The sequence below is a fragment of the Falco punctatus genome (genome assembly GCF_963210335.1).
Source record: "Falco punctatus genome assembly, chromosome: 4".
Classification (NCBI taxonomy): Eukaryota; Metazoa; Chordata; class Aves; order Falconiformes; family Falconidae; genus Falco; species Falco punctatus.
Window position 1 is genome coordinate 70,600,418 of NC_137583.1, and position 18,293 is coordinate 70,618,710.

The following is an 18,293-nucleotide window of genomic DNA, read 5'->3' on the forward strand; positions in this document are numbered from 1 at the left end:
TTATCCCCCTTCCCGCTTTTGTACTTTCCTTCACCCTCCTGTTAGCTTTCTGCCTTACCCTGTTCCTCTCAACTAAATTAACTTTATCTATACGTAAAGTGTATTCATCTTTCAGTTTTCTAAAAACTGACATCCTCAGTCTTTATCCAAAACTACCCTTTCATTCACATTCACGTTTTACTTGTGTGATTTAAGTTGTGAGCCTGTCACTGTGAAGAGAATATAGCATCATTTCGTGTTGTCATGGTGTAAAACGTCACTACTTTCCGCTGCAATAATATTTTAATACTTTTTCACGATTCTTTATTAAGGTTTAAAAGGGAGTGAGGGGGCAGGTTTAGCACCAGATTATAGCACACCATACGCCTGACAGCACAGAGGCTGGTCTGGACGCTGAGCAGTGATAGGATAGCCAAAATTGAAACACAAGATGGTAGTGACAGTCATCGTTTTGCCTAGGCACTGGTCTTTACTACAGGAAAAATTAGTTTTCCTGGAGGAAATTTTTCCCTGAGGATTTTGGGAGAGTGGGCTACAGCTTTTTTATAATACAAGTTGCAAGGGACCTGTGTGCTGTTACTACATCTGAATAAATTCAAATGTATCTCTGCTAGCTTTATCACTTAATCTTCCCTGTTGCTCTCTCTTAGAAGCGCCTGTTTTTCTCAACTGATGACACCTTTGTGGAACTTCTCTTGTTTCTAAGTGGAGCTTACATTTTTCAGTCATATTGATAAATTGCTTATTATCACTTTCTAGTTCCTTGCTCAGTTAAAACTCATGGACTACAGCTTGCTGGTTGGAATTCATGATGTTGAAAGAGCTGAACAGGAAGAAGTAGAGTGTGAAGAGAATGATGGAGAAGAGGAAGGTGAAAGTGACGGGACCCACCCCATTGGAACCCCTCCAGACAGTCCAGGAAACACGCTGAACAGCTCACTGCCTTTGGCTCCAGGGGAATTTGATCCAGCTATTGATGTTTATGGAATAAAATCCCATGAAAGTAAGTGGTAATAAATATATTTATGTTAAGATGTTTTGATTATTACACAAGATTCCTAAAGTCTTTGCATCCACGTAAAGGCAAAGGTAAACAGCAAAATATAAATTCAGTCTGCAGAAGAGGAAATTAGTTGCTCTTTGGTGCAGCAGAAAGCAGAAGATACTTATAATGCTCAGCACCGTCATGAATATATTTCTTAAATATTGTGACGTGTGGGGATGCAGTCAAATAATTCACCTACTACACAATCAAATCATATCCTGGCTTAGCTATTCAGATACAACAGTTCTCAGTTAATTCATGGATTTTTGTCATCCCTTTCAGGAAATACTGTATCTGTAATTGCTCTTTTCCTGGCAGATAAGATAACACTGTTAAGAAGAGTCTAGAAAGAATGAGGAAAGCAGCATTCCAAGTTATATTTCATGGTTCGGGTTTCTTTTTGAAAATTTGTGCACACATACCCGATTTCTGTGTTCCATCTAAGAAAGTCAACATAAGAAATGTGTAAGAAACCTGAAACTGGGTTTGAAGTCAGTGTATAAAACTAAGTATAACTTGTTACCTGTAGCTGTTGAAGACAGGAAGGTTGTCTTTTTTTTATTTAATAAGAGTTTACATGAATAAATGCATGTTTTTATTCATAAAGAAAAACTGATCTTGTTTGTTGACACAGAAGCATTACCTTTCATATAAAACTTCATAATTTTTCCGCAAAGGAAGATGAAATCCACATTCCTTTCAGTGAGCAATTATTTCTATTTCTGCATGCTGGTGTTTTGTTTTATGTTCATTTAGGGGGGTTTGCATTATATATGAGCACAGTTAAACTCTCAGTTAAGGACAGCTTGACCCTGTGGTCTTTACAGATCTGTGATTCTGACTGACATTAACGTGTCTTAGCTGCTGACTGAGCCTTATAGAGTGTCCTTTGTTAGAAGGAAGACTCATGATTAAAATGTCTCAAAAGGCTTCCTTACTGCCATGTGTTTGCCACTTGCAGATGCACCTAGGAAGGAAGTATACTTTATGGCCATTATTGACATTCTTACTCATTATGACGCAAAAAAGAAAGCTGCCCATGCTGCAAAAACGGTAAAGCATGGGGTAAGTATCTGGGTTGGGGTTTTTTCCTCTGATTCCATTTATACTTCTGCATTTTTTGTTGTTTAGTGCACTGATATAGCAATGTTCAGGAAATCTAGGGAAAGGGGAAATAGATCAGAAGTTTTTCAGGTTTTTTCTAGTATAATATGTAATACAGAAGTACAGAGCAACTGCTACACATTATGTACTGAGAGCAGAACTCCCTTTTCAGCCGTACGCATAGCTTTCTTAGCCATAAAGAACTCTAGTGAGATGCCTTTTTTAGGACTTTGTCCTAAATTTGTGAGACGCGCCTTATTCTTGCAAACAAAGCTGTTCAACAGCACTGTGAAAGCTGTTGTGAATCTGATTTCAGATGCAGGGCCCTAGTGATGGTTTCATTATTCAGTACAGCCTATTGAAAGTTTGTTCTTCACCATATAATGTGTCTCACTTTACAAAACTTCTTAAAAAAAAGTACAATTTGCAAAATTAAGCATAAAACGTACATATTAAATATCAGAGACCATTCAGTGAAGGTTTCTGTTTGACTGCCATGAATTTCTTTGTTTCAACTGAAATTGCTGCTTAGCAGCAAACACCAAAGAACCATGGTGAAGCAGCCCAGTCTTCCAGAATTATGATTTATATCTACCATTATCACTCCTATGGTGATTTAAGAATCAAACTTCATAAACTTTTTAAAAGGAGCATAATCATTCATGAGACTAAAATCCCTTCTCTGTCTAAGTTTCTAAAGGCTCAGGGAATTGTGGGGTGGTTTAAGCAAAGGCTCAGGGCTTTTTAGTTTACAGTAGAGTGATGCGGAATGCTCAACAATAAACCCTGCACAGGCCCGTAGAAGGTATTTTTTGTCTCTGAAACAACGCTCTCATCACTCTCTGCTCCCAGAGCAGCTGAAAGTAGATGCAGGCCAAATGCAGACATTACCTGGCAACTGTTAATGAACTTCGAATGTAGCAGGCTTTAAAAACTCACACTTCTGACTTAAATAAAGGATAGAAATATGTTGAGGATAACAACTATGATTATTAAAGCTGACTGTGATTAGAATTTACTACAGAACATTATTCGCTGTCTCTGTTCTTAGCCACCTGACACTGAAGTTTGTTCATTAATTACACGTATGCAATTTTCCCCTTTTGTAAACAGGAAAAATATAAATAAAAATGTGTGTGGCTAAGGCTCTGAAAACCTCGAGTAAAAATATGAATGCAATTGTGGGTTCATTGAAATAGCTATTGTACAGCTGTATTCAGTGAGTCCAGATTTAAATGCCTATATGTTGAAAAAATGTTACTAATTGTTACCATATATTTCAAACAAGGTTATCTAGCATTCAGATAGCAATGTAAATTAAACAAGCGTTGACATGCCAGATATGAGTATGATACTTCGGTCTTCTCTGTTTGAAAGTACTGCTGCTCAACAGACGAGAATCTGTTGAATCAGTGAGTAGCATGGTTAAGTATGCAGTAGAAATAATATAGGAGACTGAAGTACAATGGAAGTAAAAAGTAGTATGGAAAATAAGAGAGAATACATTTCAGGAATGGAAGATGTGTGTCCCTGCAGTTACGGTGGCGAGTACTGAGTATCACTGTACTGGTGTGAAGCCTAAAAAGCCATGAGTAGGATTCTGTTTGAGGGTCATTACAATTTGCGTTCTAGTGTCTGGTTCTGACACTGCACTGTGAAACTCATTGAGTAAGTAACACTCTCAGTGCCAAAGCATCAAATAAAATACTGCTTCTTCCTTCTTTCCTCTCCCCTCTCAATTCTCTGTATAGGCTGGTGCAGAAATTTCAACTGTTAATCCTGAACAGTATTCAAAGCGCTTCTTGGACTTTATTACCAACATCTTGACGTAACCTATCATGTTACATAGGACAGACATGAGACCTGGGGACAGCAGCAGTGGCTACAAGTGTAGGGAAAAAAAGGAACTCAGAGAAGCACTCATCTTGCGGAAAGCAACCCCTTTGTTTACATCTGCTGGCAAAGATGACTGAAGTGGGGTGGAGTACTCGCTTTAACAGCTGCCTGATATTCCCAGCGTAGTTCTAGCTATTTCTGACTCTTTTGTGTGTGCAAAAAAAAATAAAATTAAATAAATAGAACAGCTTACTCAGAGTGCACTGTGACAGTAATACTCTGATGCTACCAGCTGAAATGGAACAAGTGAGCAAAGAGATGTGGGGTGGGGGTGGGGAAGAGTAAATGCATGTTAAATCTACAATATTGATATCAAATTGTAAACTGTGGATCAGTTTATTTTTTGAACTAAAAAGATACATGACAGTATTCTTCATGATGATGATGATGATGATAATGAAAACCTTACTGCGAATGTTACACTTAAACCCTGCACACTGGCACTCCTTAAAAAAGCAGCTGCAACAGCCCTTGGTGCCGGAAGCTTTTCCTGTTTGGTTCCTAACAGTTCGTTTTTTTCCTTTTTTTCCTTCCTCTCCTGTTTTTGTCTTCTTTTCAGCAAATTGCATCAGGAAGTTCAGCCTCTCAGACATCTGAGAGCTGGCATCTCTTATCTTGCAAAGAGCTATAATTCACGCTATGTGTACATTTTTTGCTACAGTATACTTATGTTAAGGGAAGGCTTTGCTTATTTCACTTTGTTACCTGAGTTTTCCTTTGTTTTATATTCTTGCAATATAGGAACTAATAATGTTACAAGTGGAAAAAAAGCTTATCTGAAGAAGGTGCATAGTTTTGGGCAATAGTAGCTCCATCTTTCACCCATCCTGAAAGATGTGCACACTGATAGAAATTCCATTCCCTTGTAATTTACTGGGAATTTGAAGTTTAAATGCTTATGTCGTACTGTTGAAACAGCAGTATTTTATTATAGATTATCCCTCAAAAAATGAACCCTGAATTTTACTGTTTACATTATTAGGAAAACAGGGATATTTCTGAATTTCAGAGCCGTGTACAATATATGACTTTTGAGTTTACATGTAAAGTTATTTTGCAGTACAAATGAAGTAATGTTTGTCATCTTCCAAGGTGTAATGTGCAGTAATGTACTAAAGTGAATGTCTCGCTCACCTCCGTGATAGACACTTTTACAATAAAATGAGAAAGGGTATTTCAGAGGGGTTTTTCCCAAGGTCGTCTTTTAGCATCAAAATGACCTGTCCTACCATTTACTCAAGTTTGATTGTATAGTACATTGCCTAAAACTGTGCTGATCATGTTTAACTTGTTTAAAATTTTTAAACAACAACATTGTATTTCTTCTCTTCTTGTATTTTTCCCTGAAAGACTCCATGCTTGAAAGAGACAAATTAACATATGCTTAAAAGTTTATCTACTTATACACTGTGCTAAAGCTGTGCCTTTAAAATTTCTTTATTGAAATTGTTAGATTTTGTAGGCAACGTGAGAGAAGTCAAACCCTCCCCATCATCATTTATCACTCGAATCAGGAGTGCCAGCATGCCTTCTCCATAACTAATGTCAGTGCTGTTAAGCCTGCAACTGTGCATAATGGATGTAGTGGTTTACTTCAGAGGAGCCTATACAATAGCAACCCGTTACACTCTCTTCAGCGGCCAAAGGCAATACTATCCCTGTTGCTGTGTACTAATTTTTTTCTCCTTTCCCCAGCCTTTCCTACAGGTTTTTTTGTTACATTTGACTTAGTGATGTCCGCAGCACTGTAATGTATGTGTATACTTTTGTATTGTATGTATTTAAATAAGTTGGTACTGTGGCTTGGTTTGTTTGGGGTTTTTTTGTCCTCTCCCTATATACCCCAGTTGCCTACATTCTCACCCAAGTTTAATTTTCTGAAGTATGCTGTGGCTTCTTGAACTATAAAGCCATGGGGAGGCCCTGAAGTAAAAACAAGGTACACATACTTGGAGTACATATTTAATTGCAGCCAATGAGTGTACATTTTTAGACAATTTTAGACATTTACAGCAAAGAATTCTTTTTGTCTGTGTAGCAGTTTTGTCACTCATTCTTGTTGGTAAACTGTTTATTTGGACAGGGCAAGGAAGACTCATTAATGTCTATGTTAGTGCTTAGGTTACACTCCAAACATGAGCAAGGCTTTATAAAATAAAGCACTTTGATGACTCACTAGGTAAATCCTTTGTTCTTGTGTTTCCACTGTGGTTTTGATTGCTTACAGATGAATTTTGGATGTTAAAATTAATGTAATGTGTAGCCTGTGTCGCAAAGGAAAAACTAAGAAGCTTAAAACTTCTGATTAGATTTTACTCTGCTTCTACCATGCTTCCTTTACGTGGCTTGAAACATTTAGCCTTTGGGGGTTTGGGCTTAGGCTGTGCTCTGAGAGCAAATACTGAGGTTTGTAATTGATGATTCCATGGACTAAATCCTAACGTTACTACAAAAACAGAAGGATCATCCACAATAGTTAACTGATAGAACAACTGGCAGAACCTTGCTAACGTGTGTAAAATCTTATGCTAAACCAGTTATTTTAAAAGTACTTGGGAATAAGCCCAAATAATTCATGGGGAGGAGGGAGGGCTTTCTGTTCTAGAATTTCAGGGCTTTGAGTGCATAACACAGCCTGTGCCACACATCATGGGCAAATGGCAGAGAAGTGTCTTTTTGTCTTTATTCAGATTAACTTTTAATTCTCTTAATACATTTGTCACTTTTCAGTTCTTTTCAGTTTATTGCACAGATATAGCAAGACAATATTTTCAGCAACATTTTTACCTGTAAAATACATGTGACAGAATTAATGACAGCATCTGCAACAGGGAAGATGGTTGAGGAGCTATTCTGTTAAAAGTAAGTGAAGTGATAGGGAGGGGAGAGATATTCAGCCTCTTAATTCGTTACCTAATGATGTCTCCAGTGTTAATCTAGGCCTGCACTTCACACAGTTGCTCCAGCTGCTTAAGGCCTAGTATGAACGTGGTGCTCAATGAATGCTGCTCAAGTTACATGGATCCTAGCTACAGTGGACAGCAAGCTCCCTGGCTGGTTCTCTGTGCATGCCACTCAAACCATCTACCACGCCTTCTGAACAGGCTGCCAAATTCGTGCACTGCTTTTATACTACAGATGTGCATGGGCGGTTGTTAGGTCATTTCTCAGTGCCACCTCCCTCACAACAGAAAATGAGAGCTTCTAATCTAGAAAAACAGCACAATGCGCCAGATCTAAAAACATACTCCAGTTCTTCTGCTCCAACAAACTATTCAACAGCTGATGTGTTAGTTAGGCTTTCCTCTCTTTTTTGCTAAGACTTCTTTCTGGACATGCTCAGATGTAACTTTTCGGTAGGTACACAACATTTAAGTTTTAAGCCACCCCCATCCTCTGAAGCGGTGGTTTAGTGGGATTACTCCTGCAGCCCGCCCTACAGCACTGTTCTCTAGCTGACACTGAGTCGTCTTCATACAGCTACGTAGTTAAGATGTGCAAAGCCCTGCTGCTGCCTGTGGACATCCTGCTCATCCCAGTCTCGGCGCGGGGCCATCCCCAAGCCATCTAGCTGGTGATGTTTCCCTCCTGCGTCTTCTGCATCAATAAGGGTGATTGCCATTTCCCTTTGTGGAGTTTGCTACAGGGCATGCTGTGTTTGATTTGCATTGCTGAGTTCAGCGAGCAGCTGAAGGACCTTGTCTTTAGTGAAAGTGCATATATGACTATGCATAGGAAAAGAGTATCTTTCCTGATACGTGTTCTCTCCCTCTCACCTGAAGAAAACCTAAAGGCAGTGATGATATTCAAGGTAGGATATCCAACCGGCTTATTAATGCAAAGACTGCAGCAAAATAAATGTTTAAATTAAAAATTCTTGGAAACAATGTTTTTCTATGTCAACTACATAACCTAAATGTATAATCTGAATTTCCAGCTCCCTCCCTTGTGCTTGCTTCTTTTTTTCTGATGTAATACTGGTTAGTAAGTCCCTGCATTGAGTGCAATCACTGCATTCTGGTGGTCTCATAGCTCACCTTTATCCAGTGTCTGTTCTATATGTGCTGTCCACTTGGATTCTTTCAAACTCTTACATGTTTAATGGGGAAAAGAATAAAAATAGAGAGCAGTTAACTTACAGGAGAACTCTTGTTTCGTCTCTTCCTTTCTGTCCTGATTTCTCTATGGCAGGTATTGTTTCTGGAAATTGGTACGTCCTTTATAATGCAATGCAGTAGCAAAGAGCAGAGCCTGCATAGACAGAGCAGTGTGCTGTCTTTAGTCTAATCTGGACAATGATGCTGGTTTACTCCTGCTTGAGGCTGACCAGAGATCTACTTTCATGCTACAACAAGGGAATATGCATGAACAAGTAATTGAGGAAGTGCTTAAGAGCAACATCTTCAAGTGGCAAAGGCAATTTGTGTGAGATTAAAATCACTAACAATAGCCCTATTAAAACTGTTAGAAAACCGGGCTGGAAAGGACTTGAAGATACAGTTACAGTCTGTTCCAGAGTAGTTCAACTGTAGATAAACACTGGCAAAAATTGGGTTAATCTTTTCCAGGAAGGGTAGTTCCATGACTTCCCTGTGCTATCCTCTCCCATGCCCCGCTAGCTGTATCATTAGAAAGATTTTTTCTAATGCTTTACCTGACTCTACATTACTACAATTTAAGCCTGTTAATATTTATTCTATCTACAGTGGACCTGAGAACAATTTATTCTCTTTCTTTTTCAGTTTCTCTTAATGTGATCCTGCCTCTGTGTACTGAACAATGTAAATATTAGCTTTTGCACATACTAAATTGAATATTCCCTTTCCTTATTTAACAAAATAATCAAAATGGTTTCAGCCAGACAGAATGACCTTTTCCATTTTTTTTAATGCCTAATTTTTAAAAAAACAGCTGTTAAAAAGGTGTTTCTTGATTGTTAGTCACATTTTATAAATGCACTTAGATTTCTATTCTGAGAACTTCCTAGCCATCCATTTACCATCTAATAAAAAAATTGTAATCATTGCTGTTTGAACAGAATGCAGTTTCAAAATGAGTATGTGGCTACTGCTTAGCTGTAGTTGTTGCTGTAACTGCAATAAAATAGTAAATGCTTTTCTCTTTTCCCAAAGTAAACAATATCATGATCTTAACTTTCCTAATTATGTTCCTTTTTACGGCCTCTAGTCTCCTCTCCATCAGCAATATGACAAAATAATGATTTGGTCGTAAGTATTAAGACACAAAAAAACACTTCTTTGTGAGCTGGCATAAACTCATTCTTGCCTAGTGTTCTGAATATTTGTAGGCATTTTAGTTACCGCCCAATATGCTTAGAGTGAGTTTATAAAGAGCTCCTACTTTGTTCCCACTCAATCTGATTCATATAGTGACTCATTTTATTTACTGATGTGTATCTTATTGGACTAAATGGCATTTGTGAGAACCTTGTTTTGAAGAGGTTTGGCACTTGCATACAAGCCTGGAAGGTGATTTAACTCATTATGTTTCTCCATTTCTGCTATTTCACCTTGTCTCCGCGTAGGAAGCCCAAGGCCAGAGCATTCTACTTTCTTTTCCATTTTATGTATTTTTAAATGGATGCATAAAAATATTTTGTTAGAAGAACCCCAGTCACTGTAATGCCTACAACGTATTTGGCATACCAAGGCAGATACAAGGGCTAGCTGCAGTTACAGGGCTGACAGCAATTGTAGTTTGCCTTCCACCACCCCAGGGTAACAGGGTCATGGTTGATTCTGGTTAAGAGAAAGTCCAGCGTTGCTGAGATGTGCCTGCTTATTCCAGCAGCTTGGATTTAAGTGATGCATAAGAATCTTTTCTGCCCAGGTATTTTTGGCCTTGAAGGGCTTTACTCTTAAGTATTTCCACTTAGTTCAATAGCCAGTCTTAGATAGAAGTTTACGTGTACACCAGCTGTACCAAAGACTGTGTATTTGGGGTGGGAGACTGTTAAAATATCAAATTGTACTGTGCAATTACGACTATCTATAGGGTACAATGGAAAGAATCTGCTTTTAGTTAAGCATGATAATGAGCATGCTAGCAGTTAATACTGTTCTTCTGCTTCAGTCATAGCAAAGCTCTGTATGGAAGGAAAAATGATAGTGTTTGATCTGATTACATTGTAGAGCATTCTAAAGCAGTTTTCCAAGTTGCGTTTTGCATGGTGCAGGCTGCATCGTCTCTGCACTGGGCTGCTCTTTCACCCCAGGGTGAAGGAAAGTGGGATGGCAGTGGGTCTGTTGAGTATACATTTGTAACCTTGAAACTGGACCCAGCTGTACAGTGGTACTTTTGGAGGTTCCAGTCTGGAGGGAGAAAAACATGCTTTCTGTACAACCTAGCGTTACTTCAGGAATTGTGGAGTTTGAAATGGCATCTTGGATTTAAGTAATGTCCTTAAAGAATTCTGTATCGCTCCTTGTGGCGCTTCCCACATCAGCCACTAGCCTGACAAAGCTGAAATGCAGCTCCCTGCTTACCTTCTTACTGTTCTGCTCTGAGGCAACCGAAGTGTGTTACAGGGCTGAGAAAGCTTCAGGGGCTGCTGGCAAGCGCTGCTCCCAGAGCATTAGGAAGTGAAAGAAAATAGATGGTCTCCCCACACACCCACTCCGTTATTTAAATGTTTTCTAAAATCACCTCATCCATTATGTAGCCTCCTGATCTCTCACACCAGTCTCCTCATCAGACAGACCCCCAACAACCACACTTTAGGAAATGTGCACATGGCTTATTGTTGGCATTTGTATCCCACTGTTCCTGCCCCTTTCATGGACAGGTAGACATGTAACTGTCTTTTTTGCCACCAAATTGCAGGACAGAGTAGATAAACCCACCCAGATTAGTCCTCCAGGTACTTAATTTATAAAGACAGGGAAAAGAAAAGACACAAGGGAAGACTGAGTGGGGATGGACACAGACACTGCCTGCTTCACCTGAAACCTGGCAACTAGGGACAAATGTGGGGCAGGCAAGAAAACTGCTCCAATGCTGTTACACAGCTGCCTGCCTGCACAAGCCCTCCACAAACAATGGCATCTGAGCCATGTACACCGCTGAGCAGCGTCCCACCACTGTGCTCCAAGTTCTTACCTTGCCAGGAGGACCAGCTGAACACTTGGTTTCCTTGGTAGGGGACTTCATCAAGCAGGACTAATCTGATAAGAGAAGTGATTCATTTACTTCTAGGGAGAAAAAGAAACTTCACACCACAGATTGCAGTAGCAAGGGTTTAGGGTAAGGGGAGGGCAGAAACCAAAAAACTTTACCTTTTCTGAAGCAGCAAGGAGGAGACTACTGAGGCCAGCGGAGGAATAAAAGCTGAGAACGAGAAACAAAATACAGGGAAGCTATTAAGAACATACTCTACAAAATCCCTGAGCAAGGTGTGTCTGCTGCATGTTCCTGGGTTTGGCATTAACTGCAGCTGCTCTAGGGTCAGGAAGGACAATCCCTTATGGATCTCTCTTAAGGAGCAGAGAAAAATCTCAGACCATAAAGATTATGATGCAGAAGGAAAGGCATAAAATATAAGGTTGACAGCACCATAAAAGCATTTTATAATAGTCCCCTTCTCACCTGAAATAATGTGCAAGGTGCTATGGTGTAAGATTAGAACTACACCAAAGCAGAGGATCAAGCATAGAGAGCAGAATAATAGCACCTCATTAAAAAAAAAAAAAAAAAAAAAAAAGTATTTAAAAGCAATGCAATAAAAGCTTCAAGGAGATACCCACGCAAAACATAATTAAATTGCTAGGCTCACATCATACAGTAGTATGCTAATACAGAAAAGACTCTAAGATGGCCACACAGGACATTTTCATCATCAAAATAAGCTGTTTCTGTGACCCAAAGTTGTACTAAGTTGTCTGGCCTAAAACAGGTAACTGTTTGCACAGGTACATTTGGGCAAGGGGGAGGGAGGGTTAACCCATAAGGAAATAAGCTTCTCCGATAAGGCAGATGTGAAAAGACTCTCATTCTCTTAAGGTCCACTATGAAGTGGCCTCTTCCTTCTCAAGAACTCTGTGTGAGGTTGGGACCCCCAGTCCAGCCTTCAGGTTATTAAGCAGCTCTAAGTGACCTTGGAGAAGGTGCATCGGCTGTCTCACCAATCCATTAGATTCAACCACTGCTGCAGTGAAAGAGCAGAGCACAGCTGGTGTCCTAGAAGTCACCCAGTCTGATATGTATATATTGCAGTTACAGGCTCACGCTTTGAACATGTTGCTATTCTGGAAGATTAGAAAACAAATGTTTTAAACATGAAATGCTCTCACAAAATGTCTTTCGGTACTTATGAGCCTCCAGAGAAGAGCTGCTGTCCTGTACACTCCTGTGCTGGTGAGCAGGGCTCATTATCCAGACACCCTCCAAAAGCACAGTGCCCTGCATTACCACTGAGCAACTGTACATTTATTAGCAGAATTACTAAAACAGCATTTGTTGAATTCCTGTCAAACATGATTTCAAAAAAAGAAGAAAAAAAAGAACTGTTGTTAATAATCAAATTCCGTTACACACTAAAAATAAAAAGAAGCTTTTTCAAAAAGGTGAGAAACAAAGCAGGTTGCATGCTAGTAAAGATGAGTATACATCCCAATTTAGAGCAAAAGGGTGGGAAACGTTGTGCAGTGAACCGTAGCCAACCACAGATGCCCAGAAGGTGAAGGCTGAAGACGATCTTCAAACATAGCCAAGCCTTATGCTATTAAGCGCTTTAAAAATCAAAACTACCAGTTTAAATTAATCCATGCTTTATAGGCAGCCAATGTAAAGAATGCAGCTGGGACATAATAGGATCATGGTAACTCAAGTCAGGGAGCAAATGAGTTGTTGCACAGTGCACAAGCTGTGAGCGAAACAGAAACCCTGCTGAAACCCTGCTCAGAAAGAATTGCACTCCCGAGCCTTGTGGGCACCAGGGAAAGCAGCTATAACCCAAAGACTGGGGCTGTGCTCTCCAACAAAACCCCACATGCAGCATCTGAGACCTCTGGGAGGAAGGAGTGGTGGGAAGGAAAGCCACTGTACTTAACCTGTTACGATGTTTCGAAACATGCATTCTCTCATTACCTGGGTCAACTACACAAGAGTCTGCGCAGTTACGGGACTTGCCAGCTCTTAGAAAAGGTAATTTCACAGCCAGGCATATCCAGAGGGCTACATTTCACAGCTGATCCCGAAAAGGGAAGTTGGGAAAGTTCAGATAGTTCAAAGAAACCAGCCAGGGATCACATACCAACATACTTCTGGCTATTTTCTAGATTTTTTGACCGATGTTTGGGTTTAGGTCTTTCATACGGTACAGCTATTGCCATGAAGTCACAGCCAGGAAATTAGATGTTAACAGGCAAACTGTTTCTAACCCTAATCGTTGCTATTTTGCTAAGCGAAGTGATTTTAAACAGACCTCCCCTGTAGCCTGATGCGTTTAAGCAAGCACCTCACAGTAAGTAAGTAAGCTTTAGCCCCTTCTTGCTTACTCCACAACTTGAAATGTTACCTTTCCAAACTAACTCACAGCCCAGACTGCACTGCTCTGTTTTTTAATCACTGTAGTAGAAAAGGTCTTACCTACTTCCCTTGCATTCCCCATCCTTACAGTCACAATCAGGTTTGGCTTTAACTATGACTTTCCTATAGCAAAGATTTACAGTGGTAAAAAGTAAGTTGTCTTTCTAAAGTCCACTCTGTCAAGCACAAGCCGTTCCTTCAAACCATTATTCACTTTGGAACACATTCAACACATCAAAAGAAATCCAGAGGCATTTGAAATATCTTCTAACTTACAAATAACCAAGTTAGAAATGAAAACTTGATCCAAAGCTCAGGAAGGGCTCCATCTAAATACAATAGTTATTGAACCAGGTTCTTCAAGCATAACCTTTTCATCACCAGTGACTCACAGATTAGTCCCTGTGAAACTAAAAGGTGTTACTGTTTTAACAGTGCCAGCATAAACTCAGATTTCCTGTCTTTCTTAGCAAGGATCTGGCTATATCATGGTAAAAGTACTTACGTTGTTAGCCCATATTCCAATATTTATTTATGATGGTTACTGAAGTACATTCTGCTTTGTACCCACATAAGAATTATGACTGTACCTGTGCTAAAAGCTCTACAGCATAACTGCGGCTCTAAAAGCAGTCAGGGCTGTTCACCAGAAGGTTTACCAAGTATAACTATATTAAGTATAATTAGTTAGCAAGACAGATGTTTGGACAGCCTTTCTCCTGAACAGTATCTTCAGTCCCATTTGTCTAATGCTCCCGCAGTACTTAACAGCCAGCTCAAGCATCTCTTCATCTGTCAAATTCCCACAGACCAGATGAGAGCAGAACAAATCAAGCTCCAGCACACACACACAGTATGTGCCAGCTTTCCTACAGCGTAATGAGTACCGTACAGCTTCTCTATGCAACAGGATCACTCTCTATCCTAACCAAGGGAAGAGAAAGCAAGCTCATACTGTCTGCATTAGACCTTCTTCTCAGCTCCAGAAGAAAGAGGCTTAAATACGTAATTTAAAACACAAGCATGAACACTTCAACTTTGAATCGACTGAAGCAATGTAGTAAAATGATGCACCTCAGCTTGGATTGCTCCAAATCCTTCCATGAGGAGTAACAGACGCAGCAGAAGCTTGGTTTACAGCCAGACACAAAAGTTTTAATGACATGAAAACACAGGAATAATACTTCCTTCATGAATGTATAATATAAAACCCACTTTGCTCAAAGCTTTTCAATACTACTCATTTTTGATTGAGAAATACCAGAAGATCAACTCAAAAGAATTTTATTGAGAAAAAAAAAAATTGGAGAGCAGACCTCAGCTGTAACAATGTATGTAGCAGTTTGCACCGCTGAAGAACCTATTCCTTTGATAAGTATCTGTAGTGTAGACCTATGGTAGTGTGCGCCTCCTACATAGTCCAACACAGCAACACATGGAAGGATGTGCCCAGATGTTCTGCTGACTCTGTTCTGCTGTCTTGCTTTTGTCAAGACGAAAAGAGTATCAGCAGACTAATAATTACACTTGCATTTATGAAAATAAGTTGGAACAAGAGTTTCAACAATTCTAAGCGTCAAACTTTTTTAACTCAAGTTGCATCATGGAAATGAATGAAGTACGTGGGAGGTGAGCAGCAGAGAAATGAAGGGTGACAGCTGTTAATGTACTTGGACGACACACACCAATCGATGTTGTTAAAGAGCAGAATGGTGTCAATTCCCATTTTTGCAGCTATGGCACACCCCTTTATTCACAGAACACATGATACACAATTATTCTGCAGAGGTCACGGAAGTCAGCTACCCCTTTTCATCTCATTCAACATCAATTAGAAAAGCATGCTGAAGTTCACTGAGATTGATGTTTTTTACTTTTTATGGCAGTTAAGGGACTAATTCTTGACTCCAGAAGCTCACAGCCTGCTATCAAGTCCTCGGGGCCAGGGTGGGGGCTGCAAACAGAAAGGAATAGGCAGCTGTTCTGGAAATGAAGTGAAAAAATTAGAGATACCTTTGGCGCATGTGTCAAAGAAACATTAAAGCTGGCCCTGGAAGTCACCGTCGTTCTAGAGAGAAACAGCAAGGGAGAAAAAAAACGTTTGTAGTGGCCTGACTTGATTTGAAGCAGCAATTTCACCACCCACAGCCAGCTGTTCGTAGGGCAGAAGCACCTATTGTGCTGGTCCTGGGACAGCTACCAACTATTGTGCCCAAAATTACCATCCACAGCAACAGTATTAGCTGTCAGTGCGTATTTCCTAACATGGTGACATTCCTTCTGCCTTCTTGCTTTTGTACGGGTTTTCATCTTGTAAGTAGTGCCAATCTTCAGTGCTTTGTTAGAAGTCCATCCTCAAATTCCCTCTTGTCCTCTGCTGGGTAGCTTTCCCTAGCTTGTCTGCTCTTTATGCAATACGTGTATTTCTACATATACAGTAAGATTTTGGAAATGTATAACCCATTGGAGGACTATGTTCAAAATCATAAATACACACGTGCAGAAAAGTGAACATCTTTAGATCTATAAAGTTAACAATTTCTTTTCAAGCTTCTTTTTTCTATCGCTAGGCTTGACTGTAAAACAGAGCCCCTCAATAAAAACACACCACATCAGATCCTCCTGTGCCATTTTAGGTTATCACCTCATCAAGAAAGAAAGCCTCTTAAAATTAAAAATAGCCTCCAGGTTCAAGACTAGGCAGAAAAATTATTCCCGATGAGGTAAAAAGGAAAAAAATCCATTCTCCAGTTGATTTATTAAAACGGGCAAAGCCCATGTACAATGAGACAACAGCACACTTTGCTTTCATGAGGAGAACCAGTCTGGATTCATGCCCATCACTGTTCTGCCCAGACACTGCCTCTTCAGGAGCTCCATGTTCTCCATTCCATCACTGTCTCATACACAGCTTATGGGAAGATAATGCAAAGCCACAGTGAAAAAAAAAACCCTTCCCTTCCCCACCCCCCTGACCTTATACAGCCCTCTGGTCTCTCTACAGGAGTTTAGTACCCAGTGATTTCCACTTTAAGGAACAGCAAACCTAAGGCAAGCCTGAAGTCTCCCCAGTTGGCACTGACCTGCTCTGCAACAATCCAGACTGAGCTGCCCTAGCCCAGGTCTCCCCAGACATGTCCCCTTTTCCAGCTACTGGGCATTTGGAAATGGAATGCATTTCTGAAGTTCTTGTCCGGATCAACTGCAACAGGACAAAGGGCAACAGCTTTAAACTAAAAGGGTACTTTAGATTAGACATAAGGAAGAAATTCATTACTGTGAACATGGTGAGACACTGCAACAAGTTGCCCAGAGAAGCTGTGGATGCCCCACATGTGGATGGGGCTTTGAGCAACCTCGTCTAGTGCAAGGTGTTCCTGCCCATGGCAGGGTGGGGGTTGGACTAGATGGTCTTCAAAGGTCCCTTCCAACCCAAACCAACCTGTGATTCTAACCCTACATTCACACACTGTAAGTCAGACAATGCCTGGTAGCTTCAGATTTGCCATTAATAGACTGCATGGCTGATTCACACATTCACAGTAAGCCCAAAACACTCCCCGAGTGCCAAATTTATTGCACATTTACAGTAAATCAAACACTTCCCAGAAGCTTCAGGCTCGTTGCACATGCTATGCACAGTAAAAACACAGCAATTTCTGTCTGGGAAATCCCCTGCACACAACAAATGGCATGGTAGCCTTCACGCAGCGGCTAAAATGAAACACGTTATGAAAGCTGCGTTGCTGACGGTGTTGGGCCTGGGAGACACCAGGCGACTAACCTGTATTCTCAAATGTAATAAGAAGCAAACGCAGGAATAATACCTCCCTCCACTTCTCTAGATGGTGTGCAGGAAGATGCACTAAAAATGAAATCACTCACTGGCGGCTGCAGCTTGACTTCAAGCAGCAAGCCTTGAGTTAGAGCCCACCAACCTGAATCATGCTCCTGTTGGTATTTCTAGCTGCCTTCCTATGGGAAAGGATTCTCACTGGCTAACATAAAACTATTGACATTACATACAGTTGTTTAATTACAGCTGTTTCTTCCACTTGCTTATCAGGAATTATATTCTACCATTATAAATATTTATCTAAGGACATTCATATTAATATAATCGTTCATTCTGTTACCGTAATGTATTCCATTGTAACTAGTGGAAACGGCACATCAGGAGACAACTGAGGTTTTGATCAGATCTGTGATTATCCGCTGTGCTGGTTTGGGCTGGGATAGAGTTCATTTTCTCCACAGTAGCTGGTACGGGGCTGTGCTTTGGATCCGTGCTGAGAGCAGCGCTGATAACGCGGGGCTGTTCTCGTTCCTGCCGAGCAGGGCTTGCGCAGCCCCAAGGGCTTTTCTGCCTCTCACCCCCCACCAGCGAGCGGGCTGGGGGGGCACACGGGGCTGGGAGGGGGCACAGCCGGGACAGCTGACCCCAGCTGACCGGAGGGACATTCCGTACCACATGGCATCATGCTCAGCATGTAAAGCTGGGGGAAGGAGAAGGAAGGTGGGACATGCGGCATTATGGCATTTGTTTGCCCAAATAACCATTACACAGGATGGAGTCCGGCTTTTCTGGAGAAGGCTGAACCCCTGCCTGTCCATGGGAAACGGTGAACAAATTCCTTGTTTTGCTTTGCTTGCGCAGCTTTCACTTTACCTATTAAACTGTCTTTATCTCAACCTATGAGTT

The 18,293-nt window shown here is 40.6% G+C and overlaps 1 protein-coding gene across 2 annotated transcripts in view; it reads left to right on the forward strand.

The window, feature by feature from the left end:
• Positions 1 to 6,220, forward strand: part of PIP4K2A (phosphatidylinositol-5-phosphate 4-kinase type 2 alpha) — a 115,231-nt gene extending 109,011 nt beyond the window's left edge. For both annotated transcript variants that reach the window (XM_080382341.1, XM_080382342.1), the window contains exons 8-10: positions 760 to 1,003; positions 2,007 to 2,110; positions 3,901 to 6,220. In XM_080382341.1, the coding sequence (XP_080238467.1) occupies positions 760 to 1,003; positions 2,007 to 2,110; positions 3,901 to 3,981 (429 nt within the window). In that variant the 3' untranslated portion in view covers positions 3,982 to 6,220. The remainder of the gene's footprint in view (positions 1 to 759; positions 1,004 to 2,006; positions 2,111 to 3,900) is intronic.
• Positions 6,221 to 18,293: the final 12,073 nt, after the last annotated feature.